The following is a 22,224-nucleotide window of genomic DNA, read 5'->3' as shown; positions in this document are numbered from 1 at the left end:
AGGCTGGGCCGGGTCACATGCCGGCTCCCAGCAGAGGTAATGAGGCGTGGGTCACCTCCCAAACTCCAGCGAGACCTCCTGGCTGTGGACATGACCTGCTGCCAGTCCCCCAGCAGCCCACAGACCTTGCCAGACAGGAAGGAGCTGGGTGAGAGGGAGCCCTGCCCTCTGGCAGCACTGAGGGACAAGAAATCCAGGGACATTTACATCCTTGATCTGTGAAGGTGTGACAGTCCCACAGCCTCCTTCTGCCTCCTGCATGTCCCCTGCTCTGTGGATCCTGGGCCACTCACACTGAGGAAGAACCACCTGAGGATCCAAGGAGGGACCAGACCCATGGGCACATCAGAACTGAGCCCAGAGGAGTATTCTTAGAGCCAAAATCTACTGCCCTCCATGCCCTCCCCAATTTGCTCCGTTCCTCTCCCTTCCCCTCTGCAGGAACCCAGCACCAGTGGTCACAGATCCCTGTGTGGGGCCCCAAACAAGAGTCGGACAGATTAGTGTCTTGATGGAGCCACTGGTGGAGCCCCCAGCTCCTCACCTGAAACACAAACTCTAAAGATGTACAAAAAGTTGATGAAGAACATTGGTGCCGCCGTCAAAAGAAGCATTTTCTGAAATAGCCTGGAATGTGTGATATGGAGTATCCAAACTTCGTGAGGCCAAGATATCCAGGCAAGGTCTGTGGCTCCATGTGTGAGGAGGAGGCAGAGCCATCCCTGCCCTCTGCACACAGGGAGGAGTGGGCTCAGCCCTCACCTCACTCCAGCTCCCACCCCCGGTCCCATTGGGTGGCACAACTGTGTGCATTCACGAGGGCAACAGAGATTTGGTATTACCCTCATGTTGCAGGAAATGAGCCCAAACAGAGGTCCCTATTGTGTCTGAGGAACTGTAAAAACACAGAGGGAAATAAATCTGTTCCCTGGTAGTGCAGAGGGGCCTTTGTTTGGTTTTCAGAGTGAGAAGGTTTAGAGGATTGTTGCAGCACATGAGCAGAAGCCACGAAGAACAGACAAAAGCCATTTGGAGCACGGATCAGACTCCGGCTTTTCAGATTCCTGCTTTGTTCAAGTTAAATCTGCTGCTATTTTGGGGGTTATTTTCCTCACTCCGCTGCATCCCTTGCTGTCAGCACTGCACGTCCCCCAGCACCGGGTGCTCGGAGGCTTTCCCCAGCACAGCATCAAAATGTCTGCTGCGACCGGCTGCAGGGCTGCCCGTGCTCCTGGCCCGGGGCACGAGTGTTGCACCGACAGCCACGGACAAGTTCAGAGGACAAAGCCCGTGCTTATCGCTCTCCTGGCAGAGCGGCTCGTTTCGCAAGCCGCCCGCCCGTCAGCCTGAAGCGAGCCGAGCGCGGAGGGGAGCCCGAGCAGAGCTGACAGCGACACACAGCCCGTGGGGAATCGCTGGGGAATCGCTGGGAAATCGCTGGGGAATCGCTGGGGAATCGCTGGGAAATCGCTGGGAAATCGCTGGCTCCGCCACAGCTGGAAACTGCAGCCAGGCAGGCGCGGAGGTCCCTGTCACCCCCGGGAGCCGCTCCGCTGCTGAGCCAGCCCCGAGCGCAGCTCCTGCAGCCCGGGCTGCTGCCCTGCCAGCCGCAGCTTGGGAGCGCGGGGCTTTGAGGTGCCCTTGCAGGGGATGAGGGCTCTCTCCGGTTAAACTACCCTATTCTTCACCCTGAGGCATAGGAGTGAGGATCCCTGACCTTTCCCTCACTGCCACAAAAAAAAAGGCACAAATCTTCTTACAGCAGGGGCCACTTCTGCTCGCAAGAAGCTGGGGAAAAGTGCTGAATTAGGTTTAAAATCTCTGCAAAATTAAAGCTCCATAAAACGGTTTCCATCATCGTGTACCCTGAATCAGAGAACTTTTGGCCCCTATAAAGTGCAAAGACCAGGACATGTTAGTCTGTGAGCATCCTGTGTTCAGATTCAAGCAGGAGAGGAGAGGAGAGGAGAGGAGAGGAGAGGAGAGGAGAGGAGAGGAGAGGAGAGGAGAGGAGAGGAGAGGAGAGGAGAGGAGAGGAGAGGAGAGGAGAGGAGAGGAGAGGAGAGGAGAGGAGAGGAGAGGAGAGGAGAGGAGAGGAGAGGAGAGGAGAGGAGAGGAGAGGAGAGGCAGCTGCCGTGCTGCTGCGGCATTCCACGGCAAGGCATGGATCCCTTTGCTTCTCTCGAGGGGAAAAGGGAGACAGAAACACCCTGAAAGTACCATGTGCTAAGCCGATGCAAACCAAAGCTGTGCAGAGCAGTGTATTAACCAGGCAGCCTCAGCTCTCCACTAATTCCCAGGATCCGAGGGGTTATCTCAGCCCTGCTCAGGGCAGGAATCGGGCTGGCTCTCCTCCCACGCTGGCCCCTTATCATCGCCCTGGGGAGAAAGCAGAGCTGGAACAGAGTTCGGAGCAGAAGCAAGAGCAGCGAGCACACCTGAAGAGAAGCCCCCTGTGCTGGCTGGCTCCCCTCATGGCGAAACACATCCCATCTTCCAGCTGTCAATGGATGGATGGATGGATGGATGGATGGATGGATGGATGGATGGATGGATGGATGGATGGATGGATGGATGGATGGATGGATGGATGGATGGATGGATACGGTGGCTCCGGGCCGGGAGCGCCGTCGGGCGAGGGCGCTAGGCCGCCGTGGCAGCCCCGGGCCGGCTGCGGGCGGGGAGCGCACGGGGCGGATCGGGCTGTCGGTGCCTGCGGCAGGGAGGCAATCACGGGTCACCTGCATCGGGGTGGGAGCAGGGGTGATGAGGATGAAAGTGGTGAGGATGGAGGTAGGGGAGAGCACGAGGATGATGGGGATGAGCTTGAGGATGGGGTAGGACGCTGCTGGACATCCCCAGGCAAGGGAGCCGGGATGGATGGAGGGAATTGTGCCCAATCCGGGGGCAGGCGCCCCGCCACGATGCGCACCCCGGCAGCCTGTCCCCACACGGCATAGACCCCACGGCTCCCAGGTTCTTTTCTTTCGGAGGCTGCCCAGAAAATCGCCCGAAGTGCTTTTTTCCCCAGGCAGGGACATCCCCCGCACTCGCCCGCAGCCCCTTTCCCAGCCTGTGCCAGCACTCCCCTCCCGCCCCCGGTACCGCATTGCGGAGCTGCCCGCTGACACCGGGCCGGGCCGGCCGGGGCAGATGGGGGGACGTCCCAGCCCGATCGGGGCTCGGCATGTTTTGAGGCAATAATTGGAGCCCCATGGGGACCTTTGTGCTGCGGGAGCGCTGCCGGTGGGACCCCCCATCCTCATCTTCGCTGTATAGTGGCAGCGGATGGGCAATTAGTTGTCGTGGCTTTTAAAATGGTGTAAATCGAGGTGTGTTCGGGCACAGGATTGGAGTATAGGGCTGACCTCCCCCGCGGTGGCGGCTTTGCTCGCAGAGGGGATCAGCCCGACGCTCCACACCCGTGGGCAGGGTTTGGTGAGCTAGGATAAAGCCGGGGGTACACCCAGCCCTTCATTTCGTTTATTTCTCTCTTTATTTCGTTTATTTATTTCTTTGTTTGTAAGAGGATTTTTCCCCCCTCTTTCACAAAAACAAAAACCTCAGGGTGCGTCTGCAAACTTCAGTCTACGGGGGGGAAACAAAACTGCGAGCAGGGGGTGCAAGCAGCCCCACCACCCCCAGCTGTAGGACGACCTTGTCCCAAAAAACAAAAAGCAGTGTCCTACCGCTTGCAAACAGCTGAATGCCGCCTTCTTTGGATACCCGGTGCTGCCTTTCTTGTAGCCCCGACTCGGGGGAGAATGACTCTCCCTCTTCCCCTGCCCTGCTCCTCCAAGCCCCCCATGAACCAGGCCAGCCTCATCATCTATGTTTTCTCTTTATTGTTCCATATATTTATGTACCACATTATATGTTAAAGATAGATTTTTTTTTTCTGATATACATTTTTCATCTTATTTACCACAATGACACCACACGTACATTGGAAACAGCTCCACGGATCTGGTAGATTGCACAGAATGAATTGTGTCGTAGTTTTGTTCCTGTAATCCTGAACGACATCAAATCCAACCATATATTATTATTATTATATTTTTTTTTTTTTTTAGCTTTTCATAATTTAGAAATAACAATTGTTAAAACGAAACGAAACATAAGTCACCGGGAAGTGGACTCCAGGGCTGTGATTTCAGCCAGAGGCAACACGTTTGTGCTCAATGGGAAGCGCCGCTCCTCGGTGTGGGTTGGGATGGAAGAATCAAGCAGTCCTGACATCTAAGAGACTACGGTGTAAACATTGCAGCTAAGCGGCATCACCAGTCGTCAGACGCTGCTTGGGCTTGCTGGGCTGCTCGTACAATCTGGGTCTCATCTACATCCATCTCTCCAAGGGTTAAAACCAAGGTCCCTGCTCCCAGCACCCACGGCGGGTTTGCTTCCGTCAGTGAGCGCAGCGACCCAATCCCATGGGATCAGGGCCTGTGTTTCAGCTTCTGAAACACTGAATTGCATATCTGTGAGGAGTGGTGAAAACTGCCACTGTTTCCCAACAGGCCATTTGTGAGGGGACAAGCTTCAGGCAACGAGTGAGGAGATAGGGGTGGGGCACTGGATAATTTCCTTCCAAAAAATCTAAATAACAAAAAAATAGATTTAAATCTGAGCTTATTTTAAGAGACATCAGGGCGAGCACTTTGATCTCTTATTTTTCTTAGTTTGCAGATTCTATGACATAGAATTTGTTGGATGCACGTAACGAAAATAATGACTCTTTCCATTAAGGGATGCAGAATTATTTGGCTATGCGGGTGTTCGATGTGATTCTCTTCCTGCACCCGACTCTGGCCCCTCCTTAGTCTTCAGCATTGGTTCTGAAAGCCTCTATGAGGCCTTCTAAAGAGTGGATGAACCCAGAGACACTGCAGATACCACCTATAACGAAAATGGCAACATCAAAGAAGACGTGATGCCACAAGAGCTTCCTCCACAAGAGTTTGAGGTGGAAGAGACTGGGGAGCAGGAAACAGAGCCCTGCGCCTGTGAGGCTCCCAGTAAGACCCATCAAGAGGGCAAAATGGGGGACATAAATAGCCATGAGCAAGGTGAAAACTACCAGGGCACATCTGAGGGTGAGTCCCCAGGATTTGAGCCGCCCATCACCCCCATAGCAGTTGGGGAAGAAAGCCCTGTTTCCATCTTGGAAAAGGGACCTCTCCAGGACTTCTACAGCTGCAAAGAACGGCAAGGGGTACGAGAGCAAGGCTTTGGCCACCAAGAAAATGTTGACTACTGCCCTAATGGTGGATGGCAAGTTGTCTGTAATGACCTCCTTGGTCTCATCAGCCCAGGTCAGGTAGGCGACCAAGGCAAAGAGTCCCTTAAGGATGCAAGCTGCTATGTGAGTCCAGTTCATCATGCAGTGAAACTCCTTGGGGTTCTGCATGTTCCCCTCCAAGGAAGGCAGAAAGATCTGGGAGGTGTAGCTGAAGACGATGATGCCAATGGAGATGGGAAACTTCTTGACATCAATGTAAAACTTGACTTTGTCCCAGGCCCAGTCGCGCGCCCTGGAGAGGCAGTAGGCAATCACCAGGATGTTGATGACAAAGTGGGCTAAGGTGCAGAGCAGGCTGAACTTGGACACTGCCTTCAGGTTCTTCAAGAACGCGCAAGGCAGGAGCACTGCCGTGGCAATGATGGACCACGACTTCTGGGAGACGGGCAGGTTGGGGAAGCTGTTGTACATCAGGTTCCCACTGACCACCACGTAGAGGATGCAGGTCATGACCAGTTCAATGATCTGGGCCACGTTGACAATTCTGCCCCCCAGGGTGGGGAAGCGGGGCGCGCAGCACGCGTTGGCGATGTCCACGTAGGAGTCTCTCACCCTGACTATCTCCCCATCCTCATTCTCTTCGTAAAGACAGGCAATAAGGATTTTCCCAGTGTAGCAGCAAACCACCGCAGCGAAAATTATTAAAAAGAGTCCTAGGTATCCACCATGAAGGATGGCATAGGGCAGGCCCAGAACAAACATCCCCTAGAAAGAGACAAAATGGAAACCGTGTTGCCGGGTCTCCGAGGGGCCCAGCGCACAGCAGCCGTCACGTGCGTGCTCCCTGTGTGCCCACGCACCATCAGGGCCATGCAGGCAGTCACACAGCCGCCCACGCAGCCGCGGTGACGCACCCCTGTCCCTGTGACGCGCCACCCCCACGGTCACACCCGCGCTGTCACGCCCGCGTCATCGCGCCCCCGAGCACCCACAGCAGGCGAGCCGGGCTTTGGCTCTGCCCCATCTCTACCTGCCTGTCCCCAGCCCCTCTCAGTGCACCAAGACCTGCACAGCTGGGGGTGTCCAAAGGGGACAGACTGGGCCCGCTGCAGTGCGGCCCCAAAACCAGCACAGTCACCCCCTGTCCCTCCTCGCCTGTCACCCCTGCTGGGGCAGCCCGATGGGCTCAGGAGCTGCAGCATGACAGGGCTGGGGCCTGGGCCCCTCCCTGGCACTCTGCCCTGTTTGGGGTGGGAGAAGGGCAATGCAGAAAGCCGGGTTAGGGGGTTTTAGTTTCCTTTTTTAAAATTTGTTTTTCCTTTTCTTTCCTTTATTCCACCCTATTATTCTCCTCTTTCACCTTTTTTTTTTTTTTTTTTTTTTTTTTTTTTTTTTTTTTTCCTCCCTTCTATTTCCTTTTCCCCCTTTCCCCCGAAGCTGGTTTGCAATCAGCCCACGGCTGCTGGCCGAGATACAGAGCACGTAACAGGAGCGGGATGGGGGACAGCTGCCCGGTGCCCGCGGCGGTGGCGGCCGTACCTGGATGGCGTTGGTGACGTTCCATCCCGCCTCCCATGCCGTGATCTTGGGCTTGCCCTGCCCGGAGAGCTCGGAGCAGGCCTCCTTGGAGGCGGAAGGCGGCAGGGGCCCTGTGCCGTCCCGCTGGTAGTGGATGTCCCCCTCCAGGGGCGGCTCCCCGCCCTCCTCGCTGCCCTCGGACTTGAGGATGTCCATCTGCAGCCCTTGCCGATGCTCCATGTCCAGGTCGTCGCAGTGGGCGAAGCCCACCGCCTCCTCGTCGGTGGCCGCCTGGAAGCCCATCCTGGCGAACATGCCGCTCATCTTCGCCTGGGATTTGTGCGACACGGTGGTGGCCACGTTGGACAGCTTGCTGCGGAGGAGGGTGGCCATGGCGGCGGCTCTGGTGACTCCGCTGCTCGCGGAGCCTCGGGATGCGGAGACCCGACGGGGCGGGCGGGCGGCGGGGCGCTGGACGGGGCTCGGTCGCCCGGCGAGGGGCGGCTGCGGGGAGCTGCTGCGAGCCGCTAGCTCCTCGTCCCGGCGCAGTGCGGGCGGCTCCCGGCCGGGATGCCCAGGGGCATGACACCGCTGCGGGGGGAGCGGGCCCGCACGCCCCCCGCCCGCTCCGCGCTGCTCCGCGCCGCTCCGCCGAGCCCCGCGGCGGGATCGGGGGCGAGTCGGGCGGGATGGGGCTGTCAGCAGCCGGCGGGTGTCACCAGACGGGCAGAGCGAGCCCCTGGCAGAGCGCGCCGCGTCTCCATCGCAGTGCGCCCACCTCGCCGAGAGAAGAGGAGAGGGGAGAGAATTGCTGCATTTCTGGGGGAGGTACCAGCCTCCCCGGCCAAGCCCAGCCCCCCGCACTCCCCCCCCGCCCCACCCACGCCCGCCGGGTCCCGCCAGCAGCGCCGCAGCCCGGGACCACCCCCCGCCCGGTCCGCATCCCTGGCGCTGCCCGCTCTGCCCCGCACCTGCCCCGCGCCCGCCCGCGGGCCCCCGGCCCCAGCCCCTTCCCCACGGAGAAACAAAAGAGTCCCGCCGAAGAGGCGGACAGGCGGCCTTCGACAGGTTCTTAACTGGATTTTCCTCCTCGGACTCCCTTCTTTTTCTTTTCTCTGACCCCCAAATCTCCCGGCTCCTTTGGAAGCGGGGGCGGCCTGGGCAGCTGCCCCTGCCCGGGCAACACAGGTGTGCGAGGCCACCCGCGCACGGCAGCGAGGGCTCAGCTCTCTGTAACGATTCCTGGCATCAGTGGGCTCCCAAGCCGGCGGGACAAGGGGCGCAGATGTCGTTTGGGGCCCGCAGCCGGGTGGCACCGCACCGGCACCGCACCGGCACCGCCCGGCCGCGGGGGGCACCGGCACCGGGGGATGCTCCGGGCACAGCTCTCGGTCCCCACCAGCCAAAACTGAGGTTCTCCTTTCCTTAAACAAAATACCGACATTTTCGGTTTGTTCCCACGCGCTTATGTTCGTTTGTGTGTTATAAGCCTTACGATTTTTTGATTTATTTTAAATATTTCCGAGGTGAGCGGCCAGCAGAGCCGACAACGGCAACGGGAAATCCCGGTCCTGTGCTCTGGCACAGACAAGTGGAGAGTGACAGGGGGAGCGATGGCATTCGGGGGCGGTGTGTGGGAAAGCACGTCCCCTCTGCGGCGGGAGAGCCTTTGAATCGTTGTTTAAAAAATTATATATATATATATATATATATACACGCGCATATATACATACCTATATATACATAGAATATATATGTATATATATATATACATACACACATATATACACACACACATATATGTATATGTGTGTGCATATTTATATATATATATATATATACACATACATATATATATATGTTCTTTGAAAGTTGGGGGAGGGAGGAATTTCTGTTTCCTTCGCTGTTTTGGAAGGCAAAAAAAGAACATTATTTTACTACAAATGGGAGGAAAAGCGACCACTAAATTATTTCCTAGCATCCTTGTTGAGGGAGCAGGGAGGAAGCGCCCAGACCTCGGGTACAGGTGGGATGTGGTACAGAGCAGAGATGGGGAAAAAACCCCAATTCCTAGGAGAAGAGCCTCTTAAATAACCCTTTCAAATACCTTTTTTTTTTTTTTTTCCCCCCAGCTACAATCCAAAAACAAATTGCGTGCAAAGAGAGGCTGAAAAAAACAAAAACAAAAACAATCTAAAATATCCCCGGTGAGGGCTGTACCCCTAAGGGGTCTCTCGGCCGCTGCTCTGGGGATGCTTCTACATCCGGCCCCCCAAAAATGGGTTTTTTGATGGCAGCGGAGGAGGAGGGCGACTGAGCGTGGCGCATCCTTGGCTTTGCGTGGGAATTATTACATGTGAGTGCACAGATAGGTCGAGAAAGCCGAGCGGGGCACGGCTTCGCCCCGGGTTTAGCAGTGTCTTGACGGGCTGGGATTTAAGGGGCGAAATTGAAAATCTCGGGCCGCCACCGCTGCCCCCGGCTGCCGCAGCCGCCGTTTCGCCTCTTCACAGCCCGGGAAAACCAGCGCTACGGCGGACACCGTGAGGGATTAATCCAACGATTTATTTTTCTTTTTATTAACGTTATTTTTTTATTCATCCTGAGACGCGTTCGTTATGAAAGAAGGAGCTCTGTTTTTTGAAGCTGCAGGGGGCATCAGGGGAGAAGGAACGAAAATGCATCCAAATCTCTGTCTGGTGCGTGATTATTTCCTTAAATAGTCCTGACGCATCCCTGCCCCTGCACCCAGAACGGCTGGGAGACCAAAAATGGTCCCAGCTGCATCCCCGGCCCATTAGTCTTCTCTAATTTTTCCCTCGATGCCAGGGAGTGCAGGGGGCTCCACTGGAAGCACCCAGCTGATCTTTAAGGTCTCTTCCAACCCGAGCCAAGGGTGGAGGAAATGGGATTTTGGCTCTTCGTTGAGCATCCAGAATGTCACGGATGTGTCAGGCTCGCGAGACATCTCTTAGAGAGAAAAAAAATCCCTCACCAAAATAAATAATAATGTTTTAAAAACCCACAAACGACGAACAAAAACGGAACAAAAAACCTCAAACCGACAGAAAACCAACCAACCAAGCAAAACAAAAACGAAGGCAAACAAAAAAAACCCACAAAAAAAACTCACAAAAAAAAACCCACAAAAAAAAACAAAAACAAAAACAAAAAAACAAAAACAAAAACAAAAACAAAAACAAAAACAAAAACAAAAACAAACAAACCCAAGACAAAACCAAAAAACGGAAACCAAGCAAAATCCACCCCAAAACAACCAATAAAGCGAAAAAATTCCGCCAAGGACAGGAAAAGAGGAAATTAAAAAAAAAAAAAAAAAAAATTAAAAAACTATAAAAAAAAAAAAAAAAAAAAAAAGGCCACAGGGAGCTTGAAAATAATTCCAGGATCTCGGGGCCGCTGCGGCGGGAATGCCCCGGGGCAGGGCTGCCTCGGGAGGGCCGTGGGACCCTCCGTCCCCTCGGCGGCTCGGGCGCTCCTCCGGCAGGGGATGCCCTGGGGTCGGAGGTATTTTTTTCTTTTTCCCTGCTGCATGGGGTGCGGGGGCTTTGCCCCCTCCTTGCCCGGGGGACCCCTCAAGCTGAGAGCCCGCAGAGCGCCGGGGACTGCTGAGCCTCGTCGGACCCCGAGGTGATGAGAAACTGTGGGGGATGCTGGGGATGCTGAGGAGGTCAGGGTCTGGGGTTCAGAGGGACGCAGGAGCGGGGCTGCCCCTGTGCCCCCCGGTTTTAACGCCGGGAGCTGAGCCCGCAGCCGCCTCCCCTCTCCCCGCTGCACCTCGGAACCGCCCCCGGCACCCCCTGCCCGGCTGGGAACACCCACCCGGGGTCCCCCTGCCTCTGCCGGGACGCCAGCTCGCTCCTGCCCCGATTCCAGCAGAGGGAGAAAAAGATTTTCTGCAGCAGCGGCTGGAAAAAATAAAATTACTTTCTCTTTTCTCCTCCTGAACTACTACCGGCGGCTGAAATCGAATAGGAGCGGGGACGGCGAGGAAGGGCTACGGGACACAGAAAGAGGGGGAGGAAGAGAGGAATACGCGAAGAATGGAGAGGAGGGTTGGAGCATTTACCTCTGCTTCCCTCCCCATCGCTGCCGGCAGCGCGCCGGGGAGAGCTGGAGGGGCGGACGGACGGACGGACGGACGGATGGATGGAGGCAGCCGAGTCACTCCTGGGCTCTCCCTAACTCCAAATTAACCCAAGCAGGATAATTGTGCCAAACCTTATCCAAAGGTTAGCGGCTCTCAGGGGGGCGTTTGAGCTGCAAATCGTTTCAGCCGAAGCGAAAAGACGAGAGCGAGCCCGCGAACGAGCCGCAGCCGCTCCTGTGCCAGCGCTGGAGCCGGGAGGCTCCGGCACTATCTGCGCTATCTACAGCGCTCCCCGGGGCGGGCTGGGGTCTCCTGTACCCCCCCGAGCAGCCCTAGGGGTGTGCAGCCCTGCTCCTGCGGGGAGCAGCTCATCCAGACCCCGCCATCCTCCCCAGGCACATCCGAGCCGGAGCAGCAATTCTGCCTTATCTCTGCACACCAGGCTTGCGAGGTTATTAAACTGAGGGAAAAGAGCTATTTGTGCTCAAAAAATCATTTAAAGCAAGCCAGGAAGGCCTGGGTGTGTTGTCTTTCTGAATCCCTCACCACCAGCCCCCTCCGGGCTGCTGGGCAGCACAGAGTGGTGCCAGTTGCAGATATTTGGGAGCAGGGTGGGCATCACTCCTAGTTCACTGCTCAGTCACAAAGGATTTGATTCTCATGGGCATTGGGGGGCTGTGAGCTGCTACAAACACACTAGACTGCAAACAGTGACCATATGAAAGAGGGGGTGTGCAAATCCTCAATGTTCACCTTCATGCTCCCCTGTAACACTCAGGAAAAGAGTGGGTGTCCAAATGCAGGTGTGCAACCCCCTGTGCCAGGACATTTCCCCACACCCCTCTAACCTGCTGCAGGGCACCTCCAGCACTGCTGCCAGCTGCAGAGACAGGAAGGTGGAGGGGCACCTTCTGCCCAAACAGCCAAGAAAATTCCACAGTCACTCTGCCTGAAGAGCAGAACCCACACAGGTCAGCCCAGGCATCCTTGGAGCAGCAGCCACCCCTCTGGACAGGTACATGTGCACCTAGGGAGGTGATCCCAGGACATGGGACTTGTTCCATCTTCCTGCTAAAAGCAGCTCCTGGGTTTGTGGCCAGGCTGATGGCAGCCCTGCAGCAGCAATGCACAAGCACCAGCAGTGCCCTTCATCCCAGCTCTGCCTCCTCATCCCCCTCCAGCACCAGCCAGGCAGCTCTGACAGGATAATGAAGAGTTGCACGATATACTATAAAAAGGCAATTAGATAAACTGCTGGAGTGGGACCAGCTCCTGTGACCCAGTTAATAGCTCTGGGAATTTCGGGAGGGTAGGGAAGGAAAAGGCATTGGTGTCAGGACGTGGTGCACGGTGAGTGGGATTTGGAGGGGAGGGGGGGTCTGTGGGCTGCAGCACAGGCTGCTGGAGTGCCCCAAGCCTTGGGGCTTCCCTCTTGAGGGTGTTTAGAGCTCACCAGCAGCAAAAGGAACAAAGTGAAAACTCGATGTAGAATCACACAAGTACTGCTGGGCTTGTGCTCTGGTGTTGTGGCTGAATCCAGAGTCTGGTGCTCAAGACAAAGACAGCAGCAGCCACACTGACAGATACTCTGCAGTAAAATAACCATATGTATATGGTTATATATATATATATATATATGGTCATATAGAGTGAAATCCCAAGGCAGAGTCCTCAGGAGAAAGCTCACACTGGATGTCCCCTCTTTATTTAGTTTTTTATACTGAACACAAAATGGCTGCCTAAATTACAGACTCATTAAAAAAATCACACATATTAAGGTTTGGGAATGCCAAGATTTTAGATTAATGTGTATTATGATATGAAAAATTTGCCATATGTAAAAAAAAAAAAAGGTTTCTTGACTTTACCTCACTATTTGCAAAATAAATAACTTCTGATCTGTAATTTGAGGTAAAATTTGTAGATGAATTGCTATGATTTCCATTTCCCAGAGGGAAGAGGCTTGATAAACCATTATCACCTATAAAGTAAAAATTAATTTGCGATTTGAGCATAGCACATTCCCCAAAACACTTTCAGTAGGCTGGAATTAAATTTAACTCATTGTTTGTCTTTATGCTTCACATCAAAATTAAGCAATAGCCATTGGATACCAAATTCCCAACTCACTACTCTGTACTATTGTTCCCATGAGCCTAAAAGCATTTTCATTGACTTAATATACAAAGCTTCATCACTGTCAAATTAAATATTCATATATGTACATGCTCTTGTATTTCACAGGAAATGACAATGGACTGGGAAAGGAAGGTGCACACTTCATAGGTGCCAAGCTTTCAAATATCAACTTCCAAATAACAAGCTCTTCTGCTGCAGCTGTAGAGGCTGTAACAGACAGTGACTGGTCTGTACAGGAAATTTCTCCTTGTGGTCAGATGATGCCCCAGTACTGGAGAATTTTTATATAATCTATATTTTTTCTTATTCTTTCAATGCTGTTTTTTCTTAATTGTGTTTAATCAGTGTGTGCTGTGGGAAGGCTCTCAGGCAGAGGCCAGCCAGCAGCCAGCTTGCCTTGGGGTGTTTCTTGTCAGGAGGGCTCAATCTCAGCCTGCTCCATCCCCCATCTGCCCATTTGCCTTCTCCTTTTTGTGTCCATTTCTGATAAAAGCAGGTCAGCAACACACAGTCACTCACATCTCCTGCAAACATCTTCCCACTCTGTCCAAAAGCCAGGAGGAGCAATTTGGGAAACCCCAAATCCTGCTTTGAGATATTCCCAACAGCTCAGCCAAAGCTAACAAGACAAGCAAGCACAGGTTTGTGTATTTCCTTTGACAGGACCTCTCTCAGTGTTTTGGAGTGACAGAAACCAGGTTCACCTAAGCCAGGGACTGGAGCTCCTGGCAAAATTCCAGCTGGGTCTCTGAACCTGATTCCCACAAGAATTTGTGGAGCCTCAAAAATGGAGGGTGCTGTTTCTAGCAGCAGGATTTGGATGTGCAGCCTGTGTGTGCGGATACCAAAAAAAAAAAAAAAAAAAAAAAAAAAAAAAAAAAAAAAAAAGAAAGAGAAAAAAACTCTTTTTGCAGGAAGGCCCCACACACATCATTCCCTTTAATCCCACAATGCCTGTGTGAGCAGTGCAGTGCTCAATGCTGGGAAAACTCACTGTAGCACAGGGAGGGTGTGAGTGCTCCCTGCAGCCAGAGGGGACTTGGCATGGAGCAGAACCAGCTCTCATGGTCCTGCACTAACAGGGTGCAAGGAAATGCAGTTCCCTGTGCCCAACACAAGAAATAGAGAACCTGCTCATATCTTACATGGCTCAGAGAGACCAGCTCATCAGTGTCCTGATCTGCTGTTGCAGGGGTGTCCATAATAACCCTCCATACCTCAAACAGCAGCCAGTGTGTCACAGGGACAGCACTCAGTAATTACAGCCTAAATGTATCATGTCTATAGAGTTCCTCAAATACTCTGGCCTGAAATCTTTCTTATCAGCACTTCAGATTAGCAAAGCAGTGAGTTTTTTTGTCCAGAGGCACCAGGGGAATCCAGCCAGCCCTGGAGGTCTCAGCATCAACCCACAGGCAGAAGACCAGACCTTTGTAATGGTTGTAATGGGGTCTTTCTTCTTTCAGCTAGGATAAAATACAGAAAGAGAACAGGTACTAGGGCAGGACAGAATTATCCCTTGCCAGGAGACAATAAGGGGGAAACAGCTGGAAATCACAGCTGCAGCAGAGGATGTATTTTTGGTGATGCAGCTCACACTGACACACAGCAAATATTTCAGCAAAATAGAAATTTCACCTGTTACCACTGCAGAAAGCCTCCAGTGGGGATTTTGGTCATTTCCTGGTGGGGTGCTCTGCAGAAAGAGGCAGAAATGGGCCCAGCACTAGGCAAGGTGCAGGCAGGGTGGTTCTCACCAGGGTCTGCTCTGCAGCTGCCAGGAGCCCGAGGGTCTCTGCTTCATGGGTGTTGCAGGGACAGATTTCCATGAATTTAGCTTAAGCCTTTGAATTAAGAGAGGAAGGAAAATGAGTAAGTAGTTTGCAAGTAAGTAGTTTATGGGCCAGGGGCTTTACCCTCTCCTGCTGCTGCTTTTCCAGGAAGGAAACTCAAACACTGGGGAGCCTTGCTGTGCTGGTTTGCTGTTCTCCCACATCATTTTCCTCCTGGGACAGCTCCTAGGAAAGGGGACAAGCTGTTGATGAAGTGCATCAGTGCATCCCATGAAAGAGTCCATGAATGCACCAGCTGGGCTCACTCTTTGTGGCTCAGGAGCTTCCCAAACCCATTCAGGACCACCAAGACTTCAGGCACCTCCACAGCTTGGTGTGGGGATCAAAGATCTTCAGCCAATAAAATAACTAGTATTTTAACCACATTTATACCTTTTCATCCATTTGTACCATGTTGTAGGCCTCTGTAAATGCATACCAGAATATTTATTTCACAAGGGACATAATCAGTCTTTAAACTTTGAAACTCTGAACTTAGCAGCCTGCAATCCCAAAGTATTACTATTAAAAACACAGTTCTCATAATAAACTTTTGGCATCACAACATTATTTGCTTTTAATAGAAGTACTTCTTAAGCAATTTAGTTAATTTGACTTATGACAAAAAGAAATTTGGAGAGTATAAAACCTCAGGAAGAGAACAGCAGGAAAGGCAGCTCTGTGATTACCTCCTCCTGCACATGTAAACTGCAGATGAGGTAAATTAATAATGAGACTTAAAGTTACTATTTCTTCATGTTAGAAAGCTGAGTGAGAGGAGACTGCAAGGCTGGGAAAGGAGAGGGCTGTGCTGTCCCACAGCAGGACTGTGATGCCCATAGTGAAACCCCTCACCTCAGGACTAGCTATTAAATAAACATTTGGTGGTTGCAGGTAGAAGATCCTCAAGATTTGTATCCTAAGGCTTGCAAATGTCATTGAAGTCACCAAACTGGGCACAGCAGCCTCCCAGCTTTTCCAGGAGGAGCTGACATCCTTCCTGCCACATCAAAGGTCTTTGGCTGTTAAAGCTGGACACTTGGTTCTGCCAAAAGCTTCTATGAACAACACAAACCCCTTATGGACAAAGGGCAGCCTGGGATTCCAAATTTCCAACTTGTGCAGGAAAGCAGAGATTAAACTTCCTTGTTCCATTTCAGTCACTCTGTCACTGTAGATAAATCACTGGAGCCTGGTTCAGCTCACAACTGATAATAGGGCAGAAGTACCCAGAGAGAAAATTAAACTAGAGAGTCTCACATTCCTTGGTCTCTCTATAAACCAGCTCTTTCTATAAACCAGGATTTCTTTCTCTGGACTTTCTACAAACCAGGATTCCTTTCTGGCACCTGATGTCAGATTTCTCCCTGACATTCCCTCTATCACCTGGCTGGCTGTCACTGCAGCAGAGCCCTGCCCAGGGACCCCTCCTCACCCCATGGCTCAATCCACACCTCAGCCGTGCTGGAGGCTCCTGCACACCCCACCTCATGCTCCTCCCTCCCACTGTCCCTTCTTTCCTGCCCCAGAAGTGTCAGTCCTGATGTCCCAGCCTCTGCCAGGTGACCTGAGTGACACAGCTGAATTACAGGGGCCAGAGGTAACATTATTTGCTCTCATTAACAGATAATTACTGAGGGCTCTGAAGCTGTCAGATCGGATAAAGGGACATTAAAATAGTCCTTATCTTCCTTCACTTTTCCAGCTTCCCTCAGAACAGAGCACTGGTCACAGAGTCCTGTCTGGGAGGACTGAGGGTGTCCTTACAAGCCCCTGTCTCCAGAGAAGCTGCTAAAAGCAGCGTGTCCTCCTGCTGAGTCAAACCCAGTATCTGTTCACATCACCACCCGTGACTTCTCAGTTTGTGTGTACCCATCAGTCAAATCTTTCCAAGGAAATTCAATCTTTGGAATGATTCTCCCATTAGCCTTCATCACAGAAAGCCACCAGAATGTGAATCAGCCACATCCAGAACCAGCTCTCACAGCAACCAAACAGCTGCTGGCTGGAAACTCTCATGGCAATGTGAGATGCTACAACAGCCCAAAAGGGACCACTACCCAAAGAAACAGCAGCCAAAAGGGGACTATTACCCAAATAAACTTCTTGAAAGCCCAGTTCTGAAGCAGGGAGGGGTCAGAGCAGATGGTCCCACATCTCCAGGAGCTCAGGTGGTACCCTGCAACAAGACAGGGTGTCTGCAGAGCTGTCATCAGGGCTGAAAGCAGAGAAACAAGCCAATAATTGAGTAATCAGTAGCATCTTACTCTTTTAAAATGAACCTGTGGGATGAGGGTTTCCCCCAGCACCCTCCCTCTCCTCTTTCTCCCAGAGCTCATCTTTCACTTTGTCATGCCATTCCCAGCCGGCCAGCCGCAGCCTGCCTCCATCCCTTTTCCATTACACACTCGGCTGAGCCGGGAGGGAAGGGCTCTGGATTCCAGCGGGAAGGTAATTAATTGACTTTCTGCTCTCGTTGCTATGCGGCAAAGGTGGAAGCCGCAGCAGCTCCAGTTCATTTTAAATCCTGGAAGATTAGTCACAAACGGCATCATTATGAGGTGATCAGCTGCCCCAGCAAAGGCTCTGGCTCAGGGAAGGGGTGTTCTCGGGCTGTGAGGAAGAGACCTGAAGCCAGGAGTAGCACACCCACCCCACTCCCTGTTAGCCCATCAGCCAGGGGTTCATTTTGTAGCTCATCTCCTGGGCAGTCTTTTCCTTTCTGTCTTAAACCTGCCCTAACCTCCAGGGAGAGAGCAGAGCCACCACTGCTTTGCTGGCACAGACTGCAGGTAGGAGCAAAAAAATCGCTTTTTGGAGCTGACAAGTGGCTGGCTGGATATCCTGTCCCTGGCAGTGTCCAGGATGGGGCTGGAGTGACCTGGTCCAGTGGAAGGTGTCCTTGCCCATGGCAAAGGGGTGAAATTAGATGGTCTCCAAGGTCCTTCCCCAAGTCAAACCACTCTGTCATTTTGTGACTGTGTCATGTGCCCAGCTCAGGTGAACACCTTTCCCTGCTGTGCCCTTGAAGGCATGGACACAGAATTCACAGAATTCACAGAATGACTGGGTTGGAAAAGACCTTTAAGATCATCAAGTCCAACCCATGCCCTAACACCTCAACTAGACCATGGCACCCAGTGCCACATCCAGTCTGTTTAAACACATCCAGGGATGGTGACTCCACCACCTCCCTGGGCAGACCATTCCAGTACTTCATCACTCTTTCCATGAAAACCTTTTTCCTAATATCCAACCTAAATTTCCCTTGGCACAGCTTGAGTCTGTGTCCTTTGGCTCTGTCAGTGGTGCCTGGAGAAAGAGACCAACCCCATCCGAGCACAGCCACCTTTCAGGAGTTGTGGACAGTGATCAGGTCACCTCTGAGTCTCCTTTTCTCCAGACATCACCAAAATCAGCTTCTTAGTGTGATGGAATAGAAAATTCTACCAAAAATTTTTAGAAGATAATTTTTCACTTCAAAATGCTAAAATCTATTCTCTAGCTGAGATAGCAGGACCAATTATTACATGCAGAAAATGATACCTATGCTGAAAATATTTTTGAATTTCTACTCCTGACATACACTGGAAATTAATTCCTCTTTCTTCAGCAGCAAAAAGTAATGGCAAAAATATATCTGATATTAGGGCACATTCATCCAGGTAAAGGCTTCTCACTGCACTGGAATTTGACTCTCCTGAGTAATCAGCTGGTTCTCTACAGCTCACCCTGGCTTTTGGTGATTTCTCACTCCCAGCAGCACAGCCTCCAGCCCCACAGGGCCTGATGTGCTATTTGCCTGAGAAGGTCAGCAGCAGAACAAATATTTGCTCTTCCTGTGTCTCATTTAGGGCTTTATAGAAATTAAAGTTTTATTTTATGATCAAACTCTGTATCTCTCTCTCTGTTTTTTCCCAGGTTTCTTGTCACACTGGGATTGTTTCCTTTGATTTTTCAGGTAGTACCAATGCCATTTTGCCAGCTCACAAACACAGAACCTTGCCAGGATTCAAGTCTTAGTGATATTACAGAAATTATTGCTTCCATAGAATCACAGAATGGTTTGGGTGTGAAGGAGCCTGAAAACCATTTCATTCTAACTCCCTGCTATGGGCAGGGACACTTTCCACTATTCCAGGTTGCTCCAAGCCCTGTCCAACCTGCCCTTGGACACTTTCAGGGATGGGGGCTCTGCAGGAATGCCCTGACTGGGGCCACACTAAACACATCTGTGAAAACAAAAAGGATTTTTCTGCTTGTCCTCCACTCAGAGTGGAAGTTCAGCCTTTTCCACTCACTCATGTCCCAGGACAGACCCACCTGGGCACTGAGGGTTTGGTCTTGGTCAGACTCCAGGCACTGCATGAGGAGCACACAGGGGCTCCTCTGGAATGTGCTGAGGTGGGAGGAGGGTTATTGCTCACCCACCAAGTGAAACCTGTCACTGCAAACAAGGCAGGGATCCTCTGCTCACTTCTGGCCAGGGCCAGCATCAAATTTTCAGCCCCTGTAAAATCACAAGGCTTCCTGCCAGCAATCCAGCAGAGCTGTGTCTCTTTGCTGTCCCACATGGACCTGAGCACAGACATCACACACAGGGAGCTGTGCAGGGGCCTCAGCTGCAGCACACCAGGAGGAAAAGCACATTGTTAGAGGTGTCATTTATAGCACAGCGCTGGGCAGAGCCACAGATTCATTTTCACCTTTCTGGAACTGTTGCAAAGCCTGAAAGTCATTTTCTTTCACTGCTCTTTGAGCGTTGTGAGCTGCCTCCTCCATCCCTGCGAGGTGTGTGCTCTGACACTCGTGAGGTGACCTGTGTTTCTGTGCTGATGCAAACAGCTGGTTTTCTGTGATCCTCACCACCCCTGGGGCTGTAGGAGCAGGGGCACAGCAGCATCCCAAGGAGCTGATTCCAGAGGTTCCCATCCCCTTTTCCTCTCCATCGCTGCATCCCAGGGATTTCTGCTGCTGTCACTGATGCATTCCAGCCCTTACCTGCATAAGAGCCATGCCTTCCCCTCCTCCTCCCCAGCCCTCTGCTCTCAGGAGCTGGGACACACCTCCGAGGTGCTTCCCAGAGTGAATCAGAAGAAAATAAAGAGCTAAAATGTGTTTTACTGTCTGAACCTTTAACACCTCACACAGATTTTGGCAACTTGGCGTTTACAGCCCCTGTGCTTTCCCTGTGCCTGCTCAGGCACGCTGTGAGCTGTGCTTTGAACAGCTGGGGCACCTCCCTGTGCCCACGGTGAGGCTGAAGAGCTGCTGCACCACACCCCTGGTGTGGGATGTGCATCAGCAAAAAAACAATGCCTCAGGTTGTAAAGAAGAATTTCTGAGTGGGCACAGCCCCCTCAGCAGAGTACTGCCTTAGGAAGAAAGCAAGCTTATTTCCTGAAATGTAATAAAATTATTGTCTTCAAACTTGGAGGTGGAGAAATGTACACATATGCCTTGTATGCAGAATCAAGAATTTCCTGAGCTGGAAGGGGCTTGGATTGAATCTGTCCCTGCACAGGGCACCCCCAAGAATCCCAGCCTGTGTCTGAGAGCAGTATCCAAGCACTCACTGAGCCCTGGCAGACTTGGTCCTGACATGGATTCAGCTATAGTATACAGATTACAATGGCCACAGGAGATATTTTTTTTTCCCCATGGAGTTACAGCTGAGTGCGGTTTGGTTCAGGTTTTATGCTCTCAGATTCTCTCTAGGGCAGTTTCCTAGGCAGATACTGGAGGTACAGCCACCCATCAACACCCATCCATCCCTGCATCCATCCCTGCATCCATCCCTGCATCCATCCATCCATCCATCCATCCATCCATCCATCCATCCATCCATCCATCCATCCATCATCCACCATCATCCATCCATCCCTGCATCCATCCCTGCATCCATCCCTGCATCCATCCCTGCATTCATCCCCTGCATCCATCCCTCCCTGCATCCATCCATCCATCCATCCATCATCCATCCATCCATCCATCCATCCATCCATCATCCATCCATCCATCCATCCATCATCCATCCATCCATCCATCCATCCCTGCATTCATCCATCCCTCCCTGCATCCATCCATCATCCATCAATCCATCCATCCATCATCCATCCATCCATCCATCCATCCATCCATCATCCATCCATCCATCCATCCATCCATCCATCCATCCATCCATCATCCATCCATCCATCCATCATCCATCCATCCATCCATCCATCATCCATCCATCCATCCATCCATCCCTCCATCCCTCCCTCCCTCCATCCTCCGTTCCAGTTGCCCCTTTGCTCAGGAAATCCCTTTGCTCTTTGGGGGCCAATGCAGAGGAGCAGCCAGCACTGACTCACACCTTTCATAGAGGTGGAGAGGGGCCGATTCAGAGCTCTGAGTTTGGAACACTTTGTTGTGCTGCTGATATGCTGGGTGGGTATTGTTGGACAGAGTGCCAAACGCTGTGATTGTGTAGATAGGAGGCCTGAAACAGTGTGAGGCAACAGGGGATTATTCCTTGCTTATCTCCTCTGCTCAGTGCACGTCATCTCGCATCTCACAGGCCCCAGAGGATGTGGCTGCCAGTGCTGCTCACCTGATAAGGGAAGCTCAATCACATGTGCTTGTACAGATCCTTTCCTTATATATTTTTGCATAGCCACGACTGTGACTCTGCATTTCTTATACAAGAAGACACATGGAAGACAGCACATGCAATGAGCTCTGATTAAAATGCATGTGTGGGCTGCTGCTGTCACACATCCACAGTGGGGACCAGGCCTGGAGGCCTGATACTACAGCATAACATGCAAATTGATATTTGATGGGAAGCAATATGATGATTGCCCCAGAAAAAAAAATTGTTTTCATAAGATGTGGTAAACACTCACCTCTCTGTCTCTCCCTTCCCCACATTTAGCAGCAGAGGTGAGCCTCAGTGGGAACTTGAAAGACTCCATAGAGAGCAGCCCATCCCCAAGGGCACCATTTCCCTGCACATCCCCTGTGAGCTGCAGCCTCTGCTTTCCTCCTCTGGTTGCATTATGCTGTAAACAAACAGCAGAGCATTTTTAGGTGCTGTAACCTCTCCTCCTGCCCATTCCCATGGCCAGGGTGATCTCCATTGCCACTGACTCAAACAATGAAACCCAAAAAAGCAAGCTAAGAAAAGGGAGGTCCTAACTACAGCCATGTGGAAAGTTTGTCCTCTACACCTCCTGCATGGGAATATTTGTGTGCTAACCCAGGGGTATTACCTGTCAAATGGTCCCTGGCACAGGAGACCTGCTGTGCCCATGCAGGGACACCCAGCTCTGTAATTGTGCCTGTACCCAGCAGAGATGTGGGCTGGGCTCTGCAATTCCCTGCTGCAGAGTCCCTGTTCA

General features: G+C 52.1%; 1 protein-coding gene across 1 annotated transcript; it reads right to left on the bottom strand.

The window, feature by feature from the left end:
* Positions 1 to 3,850: 3,850 nt before the first annotated feature.
* On the bottom strand, positions 3,851 to 7,512 carry SLC32A1 (solute carrier family 32 member 1). The gene is made up of 2 exons (XM_056507431.1): positions 6,779 to 7,512; positions 3,851 to 6,004 (listed from the first exon to the last, which is right to left on the bottom strand). The coding sequence occupies exons 1-2, from the start codon at positions 7,148 to 7,150 to the stop codon at positions 4,817 to 4,819; spliced, it is 1,560 nt and encodes a 519-aa protein (XP_056363406.1). The 5' UTR covers positions 7,151 to 7,512; the 3' UTR covers positions 3,851 to 4,816.
* Positions 7,513 to 22,224: the final 14,712 nt, after the last annotated feature.

This window comes from Oenanthe melanoleuca, chromosome 20 (genome assembly GCF_029582105.1).
Source record: "Oenanthe melanoleuca isolate GR-GAL-2019-014 chromosome 20, OMel1.0, whole genome shotgun sequence".
In the NCBI taxonomy this organism is placed as follows: Eukaryota; Metazoa; Chordata; class Aves; order Passeriformes; family Muscicapidae; genus Oenanthe; species Oenanthe melanoleuca.
Note: the sequence above shows the minus strand (reverse complement) of the source record. Positions and strands in the feature narration are given on the sequence as shown.